Source organism: Thunnus maccoyii, chromosome 13 (assembly GCF_910596095.1).
Source record: "Thunnus maccoyii chromosome 13, fThuMac1.1, whole genome shotgun sequence".
In the NCBI taxonomy this organism is placed as follows: domain Eukaryota; kingdom Metazoa; phylum Chordata; class Actinopteri; order Scombriformes; family Scombridae; genus Thunnus; species Thunnus maccoyii.
The window spans coordinates 180,001-202,500 of NC_056545.1; the positions used below are offsets into that span (position 1 = coordinate 180,001).

Below are 22,500 nucleotides of genomic sequence, written 5' to 3' on the forward strand. Positions count from 1 at the left end.
GTGTATGTTTGTTACCTGTGTGTGTGTGTGTGTTACCTGTGTGTGTGTGTGTGTGTGTTACCTGTGTGTGTGTGTGTGTTACCTGTGTACTCGTTGAGTCGCAGCAGCTCGGTCTGCAGAGCCTGACCCGCCCTCTCAGCCAGCAGGATGGGGGAGGGGCTCTGAGGGTCTGACTGACACACCTGCAGACAGGTAACACTGCTCAGACACACACACAGAAGTGCTTGTGTGATAAATGAACAAGTGTGTGTTTGTGTGTGTGTGTTAGTGTGTGTGTGTGTTTGTGTGTGTGTGTGTTTGTGTGTGTGTGTGTGTGGTAGTGTGTGTGTGTGTTAGTGTGTGTGTGTGTGGTAGTGTGTGTGTTTGTGTGTGTGTGTTAGTGTGTGTGTGTGTTAGTGTGTGTGTGTGGTAGTGTGTGTGTGTGTTAGTGTGTGTGGGTGTTAGTGTGTGTGTGTGTTAGTGTGTGTGTGTGTTTGTGTGTGTGTGGTAGTGTGTGTGTGTTAGTGTGTGTGTGTGTTAGTGTGTGTGTGTGTTTGTGTGTGTGTGTGTGTTTGTGTGTGTGTGTGTGTGGTAGTGTGTGTGTGTGTTAGTGTGTGTGTGTGGTAGTGTGTGTGTGTGTTAGTGTGTGTGTGTGTTTGTGTGTGTGTGGTAGTGTGTGTGTGTGTGTTAGTGTGTGTGTGTGTGTTTGTGTGTGTGTGGTAGTGTGTGTGTGTGTTTGTGTGTGTGTGCGTGTGTGTGTGTGTGTGTTTGTGTGTGTGTGGTAGTGTGTGTGTGTGTTTGTGTGTGTGTCTGTGTTTGTGTGTGTTTGTGTGTGTGTGGTAGTGTGTGTGTGTGTTTGTGTGTGTGGTAGTGTGTGTGTGTGTTTGTGTGTGTGCGTGTGTGTGTGTGTGTTTGTGTGTGTGTGTGTGTGTGTGTGTGCTCTGACCTTTGCTCCTGAGCAGATCAAAGACATCGTTTCTTCCACGTTGTCTCCACACACGACTTCACGCAGCCTCTGAAACACACACACACATGTTCAAAACTCACACACACAAGGACTTAATAAACAAAATAACATATAAGATATTAAACGATGAACCGGTTGCTACAGTAACACATGACAGGTCACACCTGGTCCATCAGTGAGCGAGACGAGGTCAGAGCGTGGACTCGTCTGTATCGCCCCCTGCTGTATTTATCCTGGATGAACTTTGACCTCTCCTCATCAGATGCCTCTGGGCGCAGCTGCTCCACTGCAGGCACTACCGGAGCCCACACCTGATTGGCCAGCCGGTTACCATAGGCAACAAACAGCTGGAAGAGGACAGGTCAAAGGTCAGAGAGAGAGAGATGGTAACCTGCCCCCTCACCTGTATGAGTGGTTCAGTCCCCCCCTCACCTGTATGAGTGGTTCAGTCCCCCCTCACCTGTATGAGTGGTTCAGTCCCCCCTCACCTGTATGAGTGGTTCAGTCCCTCCCTCACCTGTATGAGTGGTTCAGTCCCCCCCTCACCTGTATGAGTGGTTCAGTCCCTCCCTCACCTGTATGAGTGGTTCAGTCCCTCCCTCACCTGTATGAATGGTTTAGTCCCCCCCTCACCTGTATGAGTGGTTCAGTCCCCCCTCACCTGTATGAGTGGTTCAGTCCCTCCCTCACCTGTATGAGTGGTTCAGTCCCCCCCTCACCTGTATGAGTGGTTCAGTCCCTCCCTCACCTGTATGAGTGGTTCAGTCCCCCCCTCACCTGTATGAATGGTTCAGTCCCTCCCTCACCTGTATGAATGGTTCAGTCCCCCCCTCACCTGTATGAATGGTTTAGTCTCCCCCTCACCTGTATGAATGGTTTAGTCCCCCCCTCACCTGTATGAATGGTTTAGTCCCCCCCTCACCTGTATGAGTGGTTCAGTCCCCCCTCACCTGTATGAATGGTTTAGTCCCCCCCTCACCTGTATGAGTGGTTCGGTCTCCCCTCACCTGTATGAATGGTTTAGTCCCCCCCTCACCTGTATGAGTGGTTCAGTCCCCCCCTCACCTGTATGAGTGGTTCAGTCCCGCCCTCACCTGTATGAATGGTTTAGTCTCCCCCTCACCTGTATGAATGGTTTAGTCCCCCCCTCACCTGTATGAATGGTTTAGTCCCCCCCTCACCTGTATGAGTGGTTCAGTCCCCCCTCACCTGTATGAATGGTTTAGTCTCCCCCTCACCTGTATGAATGGTTTAGTCCCCCCCTCACCTGTATGAATGGTTTAGTCCCCCCCTCACCTGTATGAGTGGTTCAGTCCCCCCTCACCTGTATGAATGGTTTAGTCCCCCCCTCACCTGTATGAGTGGTTCAGTCCCCCCCTCACCTGTATGAGTGGTTTAGTCCCCCCTCACCTGTATGAGTGGTTCGGTCTCCCCTCACCTGTATGAGTGGTTCAGTCCCGCCCTCACCTGTATGAATGGTTTAGTCTCCCCCTCACCTGTATGAATGGTTTAGTCCCCCCCTCACCTGTATGAATGGTTTAGTCCCCCCCTCACCTGTATGAATGGTTTAGTCCCCCCCTCACCTGTATGAGTGGTTTAGTCCCCCCTCACCTGTATGAGTGGTTTGGTCTCCCCTCACCTGTACGAGTGGTTCAGTCCCCCCCTCACCTGTATGAATGGTTTAGTCCCCCCCTCACCTGTATGAGTGGTTCAGTCCCCCCCTCACCTGTATGAATGGTTTAGTCCCCCCCTCACCTGTATGAGTGGTTTAATCCCCCCTCACCTGTATGAGTGGTTCGGTCTCCCCTCACCTGTATGAGTGGTTCAGTCCCCCCCTCACCTGTATGAGTGGTTTAGTCCCCCCCTCACCTGTACGAGTGGTTCGGTCTCCCCTCACCTGTATGAGTGGTTCAGTCCACACCTTGTTGTCCATCTTCAGACTGCGCACCTTTGAGCGGTTGCTGCCCAGAGCTCGATGCTGACCTGAAAACAGACACTGTTAGCATTCTGCAATCAAACTAAGGGATGTGTTAGCATTGTTAGCTTTTACCTGCACAGGTTTGACAGATGACCAGCAGCAGGTTGACCGACGCCCACTCAGGGTTGGCAGCACCGCAGTCTCCACACACCTTGTTGTCGGGGTTCTCCCACAGACGCAGTGCCACCTGGCTGCAGGACAGAGCACTGCTGATGGACGAGGACAGACCGTCCAACCACATGGACAGATCCTTCGACGAATCAACAGACAGGCTGCACATAAAGGCATAAATGTGGGGGCGGGGTCACATGGAGACAGGGGCGGGGTCACAGAGAGGCAAAGAGGGGAGAACAAAGACAGAAAGAATGTCAGGACTTAGTATCACTTTACCAAAGGACAACAACAGACGTGATCAGACAGACAGGTGTCAGACAGACAGGTAAAGAGACAGACAGGTGTACCTGAAGCTCCTGTAGGGAGTGATGAGGGTGAATGAGTGTCTCCCGGCGGGTTTAACGGAGGCCACGTTTAGGGGGACGTAGAAGGAGGCGATGCCCAGCGTGAAGCCCTCCTTGCTGGGGTAAATCCAGAGGTTGTGACCCCAGACGGCAGCATAGGCACGGCTCCGTGGGTCCTTGATGGTGATTGGTCCGTGCAGATCTGGGGGGGCGGGGCTTGGCTGGCCTCGACATGCCAGCAGAGACGTAACCCAACCGTCGTGAACCTCTGAGACGACAGCAACGAAGAAGAAACATCAGATACTGCAGTACTACTGTGACCTGACAGATACTGCAGTACTCCTGAGTACTGCGCAGTACTCTTACCATCACTGTGAGCCATGAAGTCATAATGTTTCTTCTTGAAGTAAACTGAGAATCTTCGTTTATCTTGTTTCTTCACGTTTGTGATACTGGAGACATGAAACACCAACTCACTGAAATGGTCCTGTTCAACAAAACAAACACACCCATCACTGAGACAGACAGACAGACAGGTAGACAGACAGACAGGTAGACAGACAGACAGGTAGACAGACAGACAGACAGACAGGTAGACAGACAGACAGACAGACAGACAGGTAGACAGACAGACAGACAGACAGACAGGTAGACAGACAGACAGACAGACAGGTAGACAGACAGACAGACAGACAGACAGGTAGACAGACAGACAGACAGACAGACAGGTAGACAGACAGACAGACAGACAGACAGACAGACAGACAGGTAGACAGACAGACAGACAGACAGGTAGACAGACAGACAGACAGACAGACAGGTAGACAGACAGACAGACAGACAGGTAGACTGACAGACAGACAGACAGACAGACAGACAGACAGACAGACAGGTAGACAGACAGACAGACAGGTAGACAGACAGACAGACAGACAGGTAGACAGGCAGACAGACAGACAGACAGACAGACAGACAGGCAGACAGGCAGACAGACAGACAGACAGACAGTCAGACAGACAGACAGACAGACAGACAGACAGACAGACAGTCAGACAGACAGACAGACAGACAGACAGTCAGACAGTCAGACAGACAGACAGACAGACAGACAGACAGTCAGACAGACAGACAGACAGACAGACAGGCAGGCAGGTAGACAGACAGACAGACAGACAGACAGACAGACAGACAGTCAGACAGACAGACAGACAGGCAGACAGTCAGACAGACAGACAGACAGACAGACAGACAGTCAGACAGACAGACAGACAGACAGGCAGACAGTCAGACAGACAGACAGTCAGACAGACAGTCAGACAGACAGACAGACAGACAGACAGGCAGACAGACAGACAGACAGGCAGACAGACAGACAGACAGACAGTCAGACAGACAGACAGACAGACAGACAGACAGTCAGACAGACAGACAGACAGACAGACAGGCAGACAGACAGACAGACAGTCAGACAGACAGACAGACAGACAGACAGGCAGGTAGACAGACAGACAGACAGACAGACAGACAGACAGGCAGACAGGCAGACAGACAGACAGACAGGCAGACAGACAGACAGACAGACAGACAGACAGTCAGACAGACAGACAGACAGGTAGACAGACAGGTAGACAGACAGACAGACAGACAGACAGGTAGACAGACAGACAGACAGACAGACAGACTTACTGTTCGTTTCTTCCACAGTGACATCAGTTGTCCGTCCAACGTTGCCCATAAAACATTATGTCTGTTAGAGAAGAAGAGAAAACACACCATCTGTTTACCTGTCTCTCTCTCTCCACCTGTCTCTCTCTCTCTCCACCTGCCTCTCTCTCTCTCCACCTGTCTCTCTCTCTCCCCACGTCTCTCTCTCTCCCCACCTGTCTCTCTCTCTCCACCTGTCTCTCTCTCTCTCCACCTGTCTCTCTCTCTCCACCTGTCTCTCTCTCCACCTGTCTCTCTCTCTCCACCTGTCTCTCTCTCTCCCCACCTGTCTCTCTCTCTCCACCTGTCTCTCTCTCTCTCCACCTGTCTCTCTCTCTCCACCTGTCTCTCTCTCTCTCTCTCTCCACCTGTCTCTCTCTCTCCACCTGTCTCTCTCTCTCTCCACCTGTCTCTCTCTCTCCACCTGTCTCTCTCTCTCCACCTGTCTCTCTCTCTCCCCACCTGTCTCTCTCTCTCCACCTGTCTCTCTCTCTCTCCACCTGTCTCTCTCTCTCCACCTGTCTCTCTCTCTCCACCTGTCTCTCTCTCTCTCCACCTGTCTCTCTCTCTCCACCTGTCTCTCTCTCTCTCCACCTGTCTCTCTCTCTCCACCTGTCTCTCTCTCTCCACCTGTCTCTCTCTCTCTCCACCTGTCTCTCTCTCTCCACCTGTCTCTCTCTCTCCACCTGTCTTCGGTCACAATCAGAGGCCAAATGCATAAAACTCTGTGTTGATTCATGACTAAATCTGTGTGAACGCACAAAGCCAGAAATATGCAGACGCATTCTTTCGTCAGATTTATTGGTTCTGTGTTATGAATCTCAGTCGTTGTGGAACTGGATGCATGTGCACGAGCCTCATTTCCATTCCCACAATTCACCTGCAGCTGTCATTATGCGCGACCATTACGCACGGCGGTGCGGCTCTTTATAGCCTCCATATCATTAATTCATCACACGGACCTGTAAACCATTGACGGCAGTGATATCTCAGAGTTGTAATCAATGATTAGTTTGTAGCTCTCATATCTAAACCGTCTTTACAAGGTGTGATATAACCAAGGATAAAATAAGAGCAAAATAAAATGTCGACTCCCACGTAAACTGAAAGAATGATAACATTAAACCCTATAGTTCATCTCCACTTCATCACATCACCCTGAGATCGCTTCAGAAAAATATGTGTACACCTGGTGTAAAGTATGCGTGAGGTGTTCACATTCTCACTGCACATTCAGGTGTTAATAAATACCAGTTTATGTGCAGGAAATGGCATATGAATGGTCTCATTTATGCATCTGGCCCCAGGTGTTCCTCAGGGATTAATGGTGGGTCCCCTGCTGGTCACATGATCAGTGTTATAGTTACCTGAAGCCTTTCCAGACGTCCAGCCAGCTGCTTCGGACCACAGCGCTCTGTGGAGCCGAACTCCCGCCGCTCCCCTTCTTCCTCGACACTCGAATAGTCGCCGCTCTGCAGCACAAACACAAGAACTGTCTCATCACAGAGAACATCACGTTCAGACTGAAGTATTATGAGCTTGATGTAGTTAAAGTACTGCAGTAAAAGTACACAAGTATTATGAGCTTGATGTAGTTAAAGTATTGCAGTAAAAGTACATAAGTATTATGAGCTTGATGTAGTTAAAGTATTGCAGTAAAAGTACATAAGTATTATGAGCTTGATGTAGTTAAAGTATTGCAGTAAAAGTACATAAGTATTATGAGCTTGATGTAGTTAAAGTATTGCAGTAAAAGTACATAAGTATTATGAGCTTGATGTAGTTAAAGTATTGCAGTAAAAGTACATAAGTATTATGAGCTTGATGTAGTTAAAGTATTGCAGTAAAAGTACATAAGTATTATGAGCTTGATGTAGTTAAAGTATTGCAGTAAAAGTACATAAGTATTATGAGCTTGATGTAGTTAAAGTATTGCAGTAAAAGTACATAAGTATTATGAGCTTGATGTAGTTAAAGTATTGCAGTAAAAGTACATAAGTATTATGAGCTTGATGTAGTTAAAGTATTGCAGTAAAAGTACATAAGTATTATGAGCTTGATGTAGTTAAAGTATTGCAGTAAAAGTACATAAGTATTATGAGCTTGATGTAGTTAAAGTATTGCAGTAAAAGTACATAAGTATTATGAGCTTGATGTAGTTAAAGTATTGCAGTAAAAGTAGTGGTTTGGTCCCTCTGACTGATATATTATTATATATGACATCATTAGATTATTAATAGTGAAGCATCAGTGTTAGAGCAGCATGTTACTGTTGTAGCTGCTGGAGGTGGAGCTAGTTTACACTACTTTATATACAGTTAGCTAGTTTAGTCCAGTGGTTCCCAACCTAGGGGTCGGGCCCCTCCAAAGGGTCAGCAGATAAATCTGAGGGGTGGTGAGATGATTAATGGGAGAGGAAAGAAGAAAAAACAAAGTTCTGATACACAAATCTGTTTTCAGTTTTTGGACTTTTTCTCTAATCTTTGATTTTTGCTGAAATATTGGATCATTTGAACATTTATTGAAATGAAAGCATGTGAGAAGTTTAGAGGGAAAAATCACTATTTGGTGGAGCTGTTAACAACTCATAGACATGTGAAATGTGATCCCGACTACACACTGCTTTTTGTAAGACGTCAAAAGACAAAAAGGTTGGAAACCACTGGTTTCATCTTTAACAATGTGTTGTATTTTAAAAGCTTGTTATATTATCCATTGTGTCAAATCTTCATCTGAAAAGTAACTAAAGCTGTCAAATAAATGTAGTGGAGTAGAAAGTACAATATTTCCCTCTGAAATGTAGAAAGTAGCATCACATGGAAATACTCAAGTAAAGAACAAGTTCCTCAAAACTGTATTGAGGTACAATACTTGAGTAAATGTACTTAGTTACTTTCCACCACTGTGACTGACTGAAAGGTCTTACCCAGCTAGCAGCTCCCAAAAACTTAAAATCAACCTCATATTAAAAATTCAAAGGATTCCTTCCTAAAAAAGATCTCAAACCATAATCTGGAGACACGAATCTGTAAGTATCAGATGTGTTTGTACCTTGGGGTTTTCTGTTTCAGAGGTTTTTGTGGCTTTCCTGATTGGTCAGCTGGACAAGGAGGAGGCGGCGCCGGTCGAGTGGGGATGATACGCTTTGAAAGATCGACAGTGATGCTGCAAAACAAATACATAGCAACTCTGTGTTAGCCAAGGCTAATAGCACCAGCAGCAGCAGCAGTAGTAGTAGTACTGTATACATACTTGTTGGTATTTGTAGTATTGTGTACATACTTGTTGGTATTTGTAGTACTGTGTACATACTTGTTGGTATTTGTAGTACTGTATACATACTTGTTGGTATTTGTAGTATTGTGTACATACTTGTTGGTATTTGTAGTATTGTGTACATACTTGTTGGTATTTGTAGTACTGTGCACATACTTGTTGGTATTTGTAGTATTGTGTACATACTTGTTGGTATTTGTAGTACTGTGCACATACTTGTTGGTATTTATAGTATTGTGCACATACTTGTTGGTATTTGTAGTATTGTGTACATACTTGTTGGTATTTGTAGTATTGTGTACATACTTGTTGGTATTTGTAGTATTGTGCAAATACTTGTTGATATTTGTAGTATTATGCACATATTTGTTGGTATTTGTAGTACTGTGTACATACTTGTTGGTATTTGTAGTACTGTGTACATACTTGTTGGTATTTGTAGTATTGTGTACATACTTGTTGGTATTTGTAGTATTGTGTACATACTTGTTGGTATTTGTAGTACTGTGCACATACTTGTTGGTATTTATAGTATTGTGCACATACTTGTTGGTATTTGTAGTATTGTACACATACTTGTTGGTATTTGTAGTATTGTGTACATACTTGTTGGTATTTGTAGTATTGTGCAAATACTTGTTAATATTTGTAGTATTGTGTACATACTTGGTATTTGGAGATGGGTTGGAAGTAGGATCTCGTTCTATTTGTCCTTCAGCTCTAGAGGGGGCGGGGCTTGCTCCTGTGTCTTCCTCCTCATTGGAGGACTCGGTGTCAGCTTCCTCTTGACTCGCCCAACAAGCCAACACGGTGATGTAAGGATTCTCTTTTTTGTTGGTGTTTGGAGATGGGCTTAAAGCTGGGAACAGAAAAGGGAAGAGGAATCAGACTGGCTGAAGGGTATAGACCAGGAGGAGCGGAGTTTAACTGCTTCAGTACCTTCCTCTGTGGACTCAGCAGCTTCCTCTAGTGGAGGTAATGTGACATCTGAAGTCTGGTCTAAAGTTGACATCACCAGCTGTGAGAGTGCTCCAACATCTGGACATTAAACAGAACAACACAGGTATAAAACATTACAAGGCAACTCAAGCTGTTTTACATAAAATACAAAAGGCATAAAGAATGACTCAGTAAACAAGTTGTTCATCTGTTTTCACCTGACGGCCAATGTTCTGTATGTTTGACTTCTGAAACAGTTAAAAACAGACTGAAGAACAGTTTCATACTCCTGTTTGTCTTCATAGGTGTCTGCTTTATATGCAGCTTGTTAATCCAGATGACCGCATTAAACCCACAGCATCAGTACTGCTTTGCTAAAATACCACCCAGCCCCGGTTTACTGTGTCAGCTGGTTTGTGGTAACATGATTAAACAGAACTTTATTTAGGAACACGGACCATGTGAACATGATATGAAGTAACTAAAATAAGATTTTGACAAGTTCCCTGCAAAAAGAACTTGTCGTCAGACAGAACAGCTAAACTGAAAATCTGCCCTGCTTGAAACAGTACAAAATATTCCTTGAACTTGTGAAATTTGACCATTTCAAGTAAGAAAATCTGCTGATGGGGTTAGGGAAGATGACTTAATAAGTGTTCTTGAAACTAGCATAAAATGTAGCTGCTATTAAACAAGATCTAACCTTAAAACTAGTCTTTGGAATTAGATTTAAGCGTATTTGTCTTCATATCAGAAATTAACTGTCAGAAATTCAAGTTAAAGACACTTGAAACCATATTATTCGTCTGCCTCAGCTTTTGAGTTTAATCAGCAGCTACAAGGGCTAACTTTTAATTTGGCTCAGTTTAGGAATTAATATCTTCAAACACTTTAGTTGTGAGTTTGATTTTGAAATAAACAAATAAATCTTTTCTCATAATAGAGATACTGTAGTAGTGTGATAACTGAAATCCACTTTTCAGACTTGGTTCTTGTCAGCTCGAGCTAAAATATAATGAATATCTGACTAAGACAAATTAAGACAGTTATTGTCATATATATTTAAAAGTACAATTATACATTCAAATGCACTGGAATGTGTTTGCCCTGGCTCTCTCAGCTCTTAAAACTATATATAAATAAGGAATAAAACAAAACAAACAAAAACAATAGGTAAGAACTAAGTAAATAATTCTAATAACTGGTGAAGCAGATGGTGCTTGACAGGATTATTGTCTTTGATAAAAAGAAACAAAGTTTAATCATAATTTTTTTGCAGTTCTGATTCTGCAAACATCTAAAACAATCTGAAAAGTGGATGTCACAGTTATCACAGTGCTTCTTCTATTGTGAGAAAATAAGATGCTTTGCTTATTTCAGAATCGTACTCACAACTAAAGTGTTTGAAGATATTCCTAAACTGAGCAACATTAAAAGTTAGAGGTGATTAAAGACAAATAATCTAGTTTCAAACATCTTAATTTGAATTTCTGACAGTTCATTTCTTGTATGAAACCAAACTTCAATCAAAGTCTTTTTCTAAGGTTAGATTATGTTTTATAGTGACTTGATTTTTGCTGACTTTGCTTGAAATGATCAAATTTCACTAGTTCAAAGAATATTTGGACTGTTTCAACCAGGGGACTTTTTGCAGTTTAAAGTCCAGCTGCCAGAGACTTCAGGTAACATTTTAAACATTTGCTTTCACTTGAAATATCACGTAAACAAAAGTCTGGAAGCTCAGGGACGAGTTTCAGAAGCTTCAGAAGAACAAGCAAGATGCACATCTTCAAGAATCTGATGCTTTCTGCCTTTGATATATCAGGACTCAGTTAGTTTACAGTCAGACAATCAATCTGATACCCTGGAGCAGCAGTTTCCATGGTAACCAGACTGACGTAAACCTGCTTCATGAAAGACGAGTCCGATTTACTGAAGTAAACCTGGTTTAACTGTAATCTGCCTGTTCAAACAGTTTCTTTTTAAGATGATCATTTATCATTCAACACTCTGATTGGTTGATTGATTGGTAAACTGTGTGACAGATTGATGCATTGATCAGCTGATCGATTGATTGATGTACCTGTGTGAGTCGGCAGAGACGGGGGGCAGCATTTACCACTTGTGGGTGGCGGGGCGGACGGGGTGGCCGGGGTCGTCGTGGAGCAAACAGCAGGGTTAGCCACACTGCTAACGATCCCTGCTAAAAGGGGTATGTTGGCTAACGAGCTAACGATACTGTCTAAGCTAGCAGCAGCTGAGTTAGCAGTAGGTACAGGTGAGGTGGAGGAGGCGGGGCTTAACATAGCAGCAGCTGGGCTGGCAACAGTGCTAACAGATCCTGCTAAGCTAGGTATGTGGGCAGCGATGCTGTCAGCCATGCTGTCAATAGAGGGAGGGGCGGAGGGGGCGGCGGGGGGGTCGGAGCCACCGATGGAGGCGGCAACACCAGCCAGAGACGGGATGTTGGCAGCAATGATGTTAGTGACGCCGGGCAGAGACGGGAAGACGCCGCCGAGAGGAGAAGCATCTTCACCTGAGGAGGAGGAGGAGGAGGAGGAAGACACAGTGACATCATCATCCCACATCAAACATTAATCTAAAAATATCGTATTTACTGGAAACCTCCCGCTATACCAGCAGCACTGATTCGGCCAAAATGTAACGTGTAATATTCAATAAATACTCGGATGTTCTGATTCAGGAGTAAATCTCCAGTCTCGCCTTCTGTGTCCCACAATGCAAAGCGCTGGAATCGACTGACTGATGAAATCACGCTATTGGTTGGCCTTCGGCAGCACTCGGCTGACCATTGACGTAACTTCATTGCTCATTGGTTGCCTTGGCTGGGTGTCGCCACTTCCTGTATCCATTGTTTCAAATAGCCGTACACAAGGTTCAGGTAAATGTTCACCTCTGCGAAAACCATGAAAACTACATTTATAGTTTCTCTTTTTTAGAGCACAAGGGGAAGCTACACAGTAGCGTTAGTTTTCCATCAGCCGCGCTATTGTTTACTTCCACTTCCCAAAGCTGGAGAGCAGCTAAGCCTGACCTAGCATACTGCTAATTAAATCCATTTAACAGTTTCATACAGCATTCTGCTATGAAAAGCAGTACTAACATCAGCAGGATGTAGTGGATGGCTCTGAATACAGCCATTGTCTTTTTTTTCTAATTTTGTGTTTCTATGTTAGTTGATTACTTCCTGGTCTGAACTTTCAGCGTGAATTCTTACTATCTGTTAGCAGTAGTTTGTATTGTTTTACTTTTCTGATTCCTTCTTTTGTACTGTGTTTATTAAAAATTAATGAAAAAGTATTCTAAAAAAATATGATATAAGACGATACACAGCTGGTCTGATTATTAATCAGCAGGTTTAATCAGCTCTACAGTACTCTATACTGAGAGCTGGACATACAAACCAGTACTCTGAGTACTGGTGAACAGTTTGGACACACCTTCCCATTCGACACGTAAACATACAGCTGAAGATAAGATAGCTAAACTAAGATAATTAAACTTAAACATATTACTATTATACACACAGGTGACCATAAAACTAATAAAACAACACAAACATGCTGATTATCTGTCAGCAAAAAAATTCTGCAACTTTCAAAAGAAATGAAGTGAAACCAAATCAATCAATGTGAAGCTGATGATCTGTATGTTCACATGTGATCATATCATCAGACGGACAGAAGACAAACTGGTTTCACATATTTTCCACCAACAACAAACACAGCAGCAGCAGGAGAAACCAGTTCAACCAGCTGGGACACGTCAGCACTGACTCAGAGTTACAGACAGTCAAACAGCTTCAGGTTTGTTTATCAGTCGGTCTGAACATAGAACAGAAAATATTCAATGATTCATTTCTCCAGAGCTTCTTTGTTTTGATGATTTCAGCTGTAATTGTGATAAAAAGTTCCTATTAGTGAGAAACATTTGAAACCAAACTGTGTCACATGACTCACGATGTCTTACTGGACCGCACCAGTGTTTTCACAACAAATTTAAACATTTAAATGTACATTTGTTGCTATATGAAAGGTTTCACAGTGAACATAAAGTCTTTACTGTTTGCTGAAGTCGTGTTGTTGAAGCAATAATAAAGAAACTTTACTGAGACGGTTTTATTATTAAACTGCTGACAGACAGAAATAAACAGAAAAAGTAGAAACAAGACTGTCTGGACGAGAAGGAGAAAGAACCGCCTAATACATAGTCCTGATGAATACGTAGTACACAGGTACAGTCTGCAGTATGAAGTGATACCAGCTCAGCTCTGGTGATTAAAGGTCAACACACCTGTCTGACTGCACTATGACATCATCATCTCAACTAAAAACTCCTCTAACACAAAAACAACCTGACTGACAGAGAGATGCAGTAAATGATGTTATTCAGTCTGTAATGTAGCTATAATAAAAATCTAAACTGTTATGTAGCTTAATAAAATAAATGAAATGAATCTGTTCATTTGAATCCATGTATATGTGTGTAAATGTGGTGATATGTGTACATGTGGAGCTCCAGAGGCAGCGCTGCTGTTCTGTCCAGTAAAAACATGAAGCTTCACTTTACATTCAGACAAACTAATGTTGCAGCTACAATTGTTAGATTTCATGTGTGAGACCAACATTTATCTTCCAGAAGGAATTATATCATATATCTAAATGCTGCGGAGACATTAGAGCCAGCGGTGAATCAGCAAAGAGCTGCAGATCAGTTCATGGATCATGTTCTCCCCGGGATGACCACATGTTGACCGGCCGATCATCTCAGGAGTCGGGCTGCTAGCAGCTGAGATGAGCGGCTGGTCCAAACATCTCCCAACACATCCCAGCAGGTTTACAGACTGGAGTTACTGGGATAAACTGGCCACATGTTGGAATCTACATGTTACTTTCTCTCCTGAGAACATATATACACTTAATAAAGTGACATATTAATAATCCTACAATTAAAGTTACACAGCTGTTAGCCTCAAAGTCTCCGCCATCGCTGCCAGTTGGTCAGGTTGTTGTGACCGTTCCAGCGCTTTGCATTGTGGGACACCGTAGGCAAGGTGGACTGGTCGGATGCATACTGGAGATTTTTTATGAATCAGTACGACATCTTTTGACATTTTTGCTTTTTTTTGCATATTGAATACGACATTTCACATTCGGCCAAATCAGTACTGCTGATATAGCGGGAGGTTTCCAAAGCAGCCTGATATAGTGAAACCCTGAACTTTGACTTACTGGTGAACCCTGAACTTTGACTTACAGGTGAACCCTGAGCTTTGACTTACGGGTGAACCCTAAGCTTTGACTTACAGGTGAACCCTGAGCTTTGACTTACGGATGAACCCTGAGCTTTGACTTACAGGTGAACCTCGAGCTTTGACTTACAGGTGAACCCTGAGCTTTGACTTACAGGTGAACCCTGAGCTTTGACTTACAGGTGAACCCTGAGCTTTGTATGTGTGTGTGTTTACCTGTGCTCAGCTGAACTCCATTGGAGGAAACTGTCTGTAGATTCTCATCAATCAGATCTCTGAAATACAAACAAAAAAAAGATTCAGTTAAAGGTTCATTCCGTAGATTTAAAGGTTCATTCCGTAGATTTAAAGGTTCATTCCGTAGATTTAAAGGTTCATTCTGTACATTTAAAGGTTCATTCCGTAGATTTAAAGGTTCATTCTGTAAATTTGAAGATAAACTGACCTGTCCAAAGAGGAGGCGGAGCTTAGACTGTTCCTCATGTAGCGAGCTCGAGGCTTGGGGACCGGAGGAGGAGGAGAAGCCATCTGTAGGAGAAGGAAGGACATGTAGATGGATCAGTTATCATTCAGGATGTATCATCGTCTCCTAGCAACCTGAAACCAGGTAACCAATGAAAAAGCTGCAGGTAACAGAGTATTGATCTCCTGCAGTCTGTCTGTTGACAGAACATTTAAAGTCACTTTAATGAATCAATAACTGATGACGGCTGCAGGGACCAATCACAGCGCAGGACTGCAGAGGAGAATATCAGACCTGTTTGATCAGGATCAGGACTGAACCTGAAGCTCCAAACCAAACTATTAAACTTGGTGTCAAGATATTCGTCTGTTCAAATGTCTCCATGTTTAATCTTTTAACCTCCGTCATCATCAAACCAAATCTGACGTTCAAATCTTTATCATGAACTAAAACGCAGCAGTTATATAACATTACTCAGCTTTCTGAGTCATATTGAGCTGTTTGAATAAAACTGACTGATAAGACCTGTTTACTTTTGATTTAGTGCCAGATAAACAACAACATGACGCAGGAAACAAGAAGATTTATTCCTGGAAACGAGATAAACATGTGAGACTCGGCTGCAGGTCTCAGGTGTGTCGGAGGTTTTATACCTGCGGCTCCTCACTTCGATGTGATGACGTCATGTTTTAGTCATGTGATTATTGATCATCAGTGTGATCACTGATCCTGAAACACTTTTCTCAGTAACTTTTCCACTTGAAATGTCCGACGTCCTTTTCTATTGGCCTGCGTCCAGGTCATGTGACTGGCAAGTAGTTCTGTCTGTGACAACAAACAAAATGGCCGCCATATTGGTTTGTTAGTTGTTATGAAGGTTGTTTCAGGTCTCGCCAGGAAGTTTTCTATCGTTGCTATGGTGGTTGCTATGGACGTTATTCGTTATTTGTGTTGTTTTATGTAACTGTTTGATGATGTTTGGAGGCAGAAACAAATTTGATTTGAAATCCAGAATTTGAAGCTTTGTGATTGGCTGACGGGAGGACTCACTGTCAGCGTGTTCAAGTTAAACATTTCTAAACACATAAACACAAAAGTGTCCTCGATAACTCAACAATATGATGGTTAATGTCAGTATTCCAACATCTTTACATTTTCTTACATAGATCAACAAGCTGCAGTGTAATCAATACTAGATACTAGATACTAAATATATCAAATATTTAGTAGATTTGATGGTGCGGCTCCAGGGAATTATAGTTTTAAAAAAGAATATTAGTGTTTTTCCAAGAATTGGAAGTTATAAATACTCGTTTGAGAGAACAATGAGGAGTTTAAGGAGATGGTAAACACATATGTGAGATCAGATTTTAAACATCTAATCTAAAATCTGAGTTGTTGACTCTACTCACATGACAGTTGAGGTCAAAAAGCTCTTTTGTTGCTGAATTATAAGCCTTCAAACATGCACCGAGGTCAAGGTTCAGAGGTCAGTATTTCACAGCAGGAGCCATGTGGAAGCTTCATACTGACATATGTTACTCTCCAGGTCGAGACCTTTCCAACCATGTGTTTGGTTTAACTCTACCACAAAATTTAATTTTCTCATTTCATTGACACAAAGCCTCCCAGACCTGGTTCCAGAGACAACTTTGAAGGACCGAAATATAAAATTAAGATTTTTGTTTGTTTGTTTGTTCTTTTGTAGTGTAAATAGTGACCAAACTGAGTCACGTTCAGAGATTATAATCCTGCTGACAGTCTAGTGCATTACTGCAGGTTTGGGTTGGAGTTAGAGCAGGTCACTATTCACACAACCTGCAGATGTTTTCTACCTTTATGATTCTTGGTTTTATGTCAACATGACAAACAGCAGCTCATTCAATCAGAATCTGTTTATTAGCAAATGCAAACATACAAAGAATGAGTCTTGGTGTTTGCTCCCAAAAACACAACACAGAATAAAAACAGATAAAAGTAAGGTAATAATAATAATAATACTAATGAAATAAACAAAGTGGTATTAAAGTTAAATTCTATTCACAGGATGGAATAATAGAAATGAATGAAATGAAGGAAGTGAGCAGCTTTTACAATCACAGGCTATAAAACTGCTTTCCTGACGACGGCGACATTAGAGCTGAAATAAAGATGTTTCTGTGATCTGCAGGATGCTTTCTTATTTACAGGAGCGTTAGATACGACTCTTCACTGGTAGCACTTTAAATAAATCACTTTATTTTACTTTGCTTGCAGTTTTTCCTGCAATTTAACCTCAAAATGAGACGATAAAACATCACAAACTGGATCACAGTTTATGAGAAAAGCTGCTGCAAAATCAAATCAAACCACGTTTGACAGAACAGCGACTTCATGACTCTAAATGCAGTGATTCATTGATTAGTTGATTAGTTGATCAACAGAAACTATTCAGATAACTGAATCATTGTTAAAGTAAAAAAACTAAATATTTTCTGCTCTCAGCGTCAGTTTTTCTGTCGTAGAGGACGGTAAACTATAACAAGCACATTTCACTCTGGTTGAAAACTTAACGACGCTTTGATTTACGGCTCCTTTCATTTTATACAAATCATTTATATATTATGTATATATATATATATATATATAGATATAAATCATAAGTAATTTGCAGTTTGGGCCAAATCATAAGAAAACATGACAGTAGGTTGGTTTAGTCGATAATATATCATGTCTGCAGTATGTTTGTGTTTTCAGTGAGTCAGACGACTGATCAGCATGTTCGGCTGTTCAGCAGCTGCTCGTTTCTTTAAAAACATATTAACATATAATAACACACAGAACTAAACACTGAAAACTACAGTATGTCTGTCACTGAGAGAATTATTATTACTATTATTATTATTATTATTATTGTTATTATTATTATTATTATTATTATTATTATTATGAGTCTAAATGACCAAGAATGAATCTGCACTTTCCAACCAGACAACGTCACGCTGTTTCCTGTTTTCTCTTATAATTTGTACCAAACTGCACAAAATTAACTGTTAAATATCTGTACTAATAGTACTATTAGCACTACTAGTACTAGTAGTGCTAATAGTACTATTACTACTACTAGTACTAGACTAGTAGTAGTGCTAATAGTACTATTACTACTACTAGTCTAGTACTCAGAAAAGCTTCAAAATGAACAACAATCTTACCGTGTTTCAGCTCCTGAGATACTGCTGCTCACCTGTCTGTAGTCCACCTGTCTGTAGTCCACCTGCCTGTAGTCCACCTGTCTGTAGTCCACCTGTCTGTAGTCCACCTGTCTCTAGTCCACCTGTCTCTAGTCCACCTGTCTGTAGTCCACCTGCCTGTAGTCCACCTGTCTGTAGTCCACCTGTCTGTAGTCCACCTGTCTGTAGTCCACCTGTCTCTAGTCCACCTGTTCCTGTGCTGTCATTCGTCTCTGAGTCATTTGAGTTCGTTTGTTTCTGCTGCAGATTCAGCTGCACTCATAAACTCTGCTCCGTTAAATCTACTCACTGTGTGTGTGTGTGTGTGTGTGTGTGTGTGTGTGTGTGTGTGTGTGTGTGTATACAAGTTTAACCTTTATAGAGAAAAAGAACTGAGAAAATGAAGATGTGTGGTCTCTGGGCAGCAAGATATTAAAGACAAAACAAACAATTAAAAACAATATAATTAGCAAAATCAGTTAGAGTCTAACGAGCCGATAATTCAGTCTGATATCAGTTCAGTTTTATTGATCTCAAACGTAAAAGTGTCTAAAAATGATCCTGAACGGTGAATAAAGAGTTAAACCTGCTCCCAGTACAAATAACAACCAATCAGAAACAAGCTTCTGTGATCAATACTGTTAGATTAAGACTGAAACAAACTGATTTACTGCTCATAACCTAACCTCTCAAACTCTGAACTTTCCCCTTTAATTTATTGATTGATTGACTGATCAGTTGATTGATTGAGTTCAGTGCTTCCACTCTGTGATCAGATCAGTTCAGGTGTTTTAACTGTGAATGTTTTTACAGTGAAACCTCACCGGTGTAACCTGCTGCAGGAATGTAGGCGTGTGTGTGTGTGTGTGTGTGCGTGTGTGCGTGTGTGTGTGTGTGTGTGTGTGTGTGTGTGCTGAGTCACACCTCGTAAAGCTTTGTGTGTCTGAACTTTAACCTGTTCGAGTCGTTTTTTATTATATAACCTTTATTATTGTACATGTTACATTGTTGGATTATTTGAGTCGACGGCTTCATGTTAAGTTATAACATGTCGCTCTAACAGTTATATAAAATAGTTACATTTTATATCTTTTGTACGAATAATTTCACAGTATTATTTTGGACTTTTGCAGGATTATTATTGTCTTGAAAAGGTTAATTAATAACTGAACAAAGCTTCCGTCTAAGGTTTTGTTTTCGCTATGACAGATGATGTTTGAACCGTCATGGTGTCGAAGAGAAAATTAGTGAAATGAACCATAAAAACAAGCAGAGAGCAGCATCCTGGTGCAGCCGCCAGTCGCTGCTCATCGTGAAAATGTGTCGAGATGAAGTAGTTTTATTGTGAAAATGTGTCGAGATGAAGTAGTTTTATTGTGAAAATGCTTGTTGCGTCACTGGAGATGATTCGTGGGACGAGATCAGTGTGACGGCAGCAAACCGCTTCACTGTTAAACTGACTGATGGATTCACTCCATATTTAACGTCGGTGTCGTGATAGTCGAGACCTTGAAGCAGCTGTTATTGATGAGTGTGATGTGTTATCGGCTCGTAGTGATGAACCTACAGAGACTCATCAGAGACTCTGCAGCTCCTCTTGGCTTTACTGAGCTTTACACGGAGTTTCAGCTCATCGTTTATCTGTCCGGCTGCAACTGTTCTGGTTCACTCTCAGCTGAAAATGAAGCCAAAACCAAAAAGGCTCCAAAAGCTAGTCAATCCCCACAGACCCCCACAGACCCCCATAGACCCTCATAGACCCCCATAGACCCCATAAAGCCCCAAAGACCACCATAGACCCCATAGACCCCCACAGACCCCCATAGACCCTCATAGACCCCATAGACCCCCACAGACCCCCACAGACCCCCATAGACCCTCATAGACCCCATAGACCCCATAGACCCCCACAGACTCCCACAGACCCCCATAGACCCCCATAGACCCCATAGACCCCATAAAGCCCCGAAGACCACCATAGACCCCATAGACCCCCACAGACCCCCACAGACCCCCATAGACCCTCATAGACCCCCATAGACCCCATAGACCCCCACAGACCCCCATAGAACCCCATAGACCCCATAGACCCCATAAAGCCCCGAAGACCACCATAGACCCCATAGACCCCCACAGACCCCCACAGACCCCCATAGACCCCATAGACCCCATAGACCCCCACAGACCCCCACAGACCCCCATAGACCCCCATAGACCCTCATAGACCCCACAGACCCCATGGATCTCCATAGACCCCAAAGACCCGCATAGACTCCATAGACTCCATAGACCCCATAAACCCCCATAGACCCCATTGAGCCCCATAGACTACCATAGACCGCCATAGAGCCCCATAGATCACAATAGACCCCCACGGACCCCCATAAAGCCCCAAAGACCACCATAGACTCCATAGACCCCATAGGAACCCATAGCTCACAATTAACCCCCATAGACCCATACACCCCGTTGACCCCATACACCCCCATAGACCCCAATAGAGCCCCATAGACCACCATAGACCCCATAGAAACCCATAGATCTTCATAGACCCCATACACCCCCATAGACCCCATACACCCCATAGATCCCATAGCCCCCATACACCCCCGTAGACCCCCATAGACTCCAAGATCTCCATAGACCCTATAGAGGGTTACACCCCCATAGACCCCATAATCCCCATAGACCCATTGAGCCCCATAGTCTACCATAGACCCCCATAGACCCCATACACCCGCATACACCCCCATAGACCCCATTGACCCCTTACACCCCAATAGACCCATAGACCACATATCCCCCATAAACTTCCATAGACCCTATAGACCCCATAGACCCCCATAGCCCCCACAGACCTCATGGAATCCCATCGACCCCATACACCCCCATAGACCCCATACACCCCCATAGACCCCATGGAGCCCAATAGACCCCATAGACCTCCATAGACCCCATACACCCCCATAAACTTCCATAGACCACATAGACCCCATAGACCCCATAGCCCCCATAGACCTCATGAAATCCCATCGACCCCATACACTCCCATAGACCCCATGCACTCCCATAGACCCCATAGACCCCATAGACCCCATGGAGCCCCATAGAATCTACAAACACTTTTGGTCTCTGTAGTTTATTTCCTCTTTATTTTAACTGTACAGGTGGATTTTTTGTACTCGTTTTAACATTATTAAAGTTTAAAGTTATTGTTAAGGACGAGGCTGCTTTGAGTGACCGGTGGGCGCCGTCACAGGAAAGTCGCTGCCATGGCGACATTGTTGGTTAGGTAACGCAACCATGATGTAACCCCAGATTAACAGAGTATAGATGCAGCTGCTGCTATATTAATATGTTTTCAGTTCATGGAAGTTAATTTTAACATTTTGGTCCTAAAAGTCTTGTTCATGTTTGGTTGAACTGAAAGATCCTCTGAGGAGTTGATGTTCAGTTTTTTACTGTAAGAACATTTTAACAGTTTAAGCATGTTTTTCGCTAGTGATAATTAGCATTAGCATTATCAAAGTTAACTACAGACTGTAAATGCACCATGCTAACCAAGCTAGCAGCTAGTAGCTAGCTAGCCCTGTCATCTAAATATGGTCACTTCTGGCTCCAAAAATCCACAGTCAAAATGCAAACTGGAGGCTTCAACGGGACACAAACCAATGGCTGACGTCACGGTGGCTACGTCCATTATATTTTACAGTCTTCGGTTCTGTAGAGGTACAAAAACACTCAGATGTTCTGCGCTTAACAACGTGCATTTTCTTTCAAATCAACATTGCAAAAGTTATTTTCATGGTGAGTCATTAACCACAACACACATCCCATCAATGTTTTCATGAAACTTCAATGCCACTTTGATCAGCAGAATATCTGAAGGTTGCAGCTTAAGCCATTAATTCATTATTTTGTCATAATGCTCAGATGTTTCAAAACAAACTTTGAGAAAGAAACACATAATTCCATCTTGTAATAACCCTTATTAGTCCCTCTGACACTCAGCGTCTATCTAATCATTGTATTGTTAATTAAATTTCACCTTGTTATTTTCCCGCCATCAGCTCAGTGCAACTGACAACACATTTAGAGTCAGTTAAGGCTGATTGGAGCCGGTCGGCTGTGCTGCTGAAGATACAGTCAGACATACAGAACACAACAATTACAAAAATAAAACTCCTCATGTTGAACAGTTTGGTCAAACTTAAGATCCTCCATGAGGTTTATTTACAGCAAATCCATAAATGGT

General features: G+C 42.9%; 2 protein-coding genes across 2 annotated transcripts in view; both read right to left on the reverse strand.

The window, feature by feature from the left end:
- LOC121910426 (arf-GAP with Rho-GAP domain, ANK repeat and PH domain-containing protein 1) overlaps positions 1-15,723 on the reverse strand; it is a 30,103-nt gene extending 14,380 nt beyond the window's left edge. The window contains exons 1-16 of the mRNA XM_042431650.1: positions 15,690-15,723; positions 15,019-15,101; positions 14,790-14,848; positions 11,385-11,837; positions 9,302-9,400; positions 9,029-9,221; positions 8,138-8,251; positions 6,454-6,558; positions 5,069-5,129; positions 3,749-3,869; positions 3,386-3,650; positions 2,997-3,196; positions 2,844-2,929; positions 1,111-1,293; positions 926-994; positions 83-182 (exon numbers count right to left, since the gene is read on the reverse strand). Of these exons, the coding sequence (XP_042287584.1) occupies positions 83-182; positions 926-994; positions 1,111-1,293; positions 2,844-2,929; positions 2,997-3,196; positions 3,386-3,650; positions 3,749-3,869; positions 5,069-5,129; positions 6,454-6,558; positions 8,138-8,251; positions 9,029-9,221; positions 9,302-9,400; positions 11,385-11,837; positions 14,790-14,848; positions 15,019-15,101; positions 15,690-15,722 (2,224 nt within the window). The 5' untranslated portion in view covers position 15,723. The remainder of the gene's footprint in view (positions 1-82; positions 183-925; positions 995-1,110; positions 1,294-2,843; positions 2,930-2,996; positions 3,197-3,385; positions 3,651-3,748; positions 3,870-5,068; positions 5,130-6,453; positions 6,559-8,137; positions 8,252-9,028; positions 9,222-9,301; positions 9,401-11,384; positions 11,838-14,789; positions 14,849-15,018; positions 15,102-15,689) is intronic.
- Positions 15,724-22,347: 6,624 nt separating this feature from the next.
- Positions 22,348-22,500, reverse strand: part of LOC121910424 (mucin-1-like) — a 2,606-nt gene continuing 2,453 nt past the window's right edge. The window contains exon 4 of the mRNA XM_042431648.1: positions 22,348-22,379. Coding sequence (XP_042287582.1) covers positions 22,348-22,379 — 32 coding nt within the window. The remainder of the gene's footprint in view (positions 22,380-22,500) is intronic.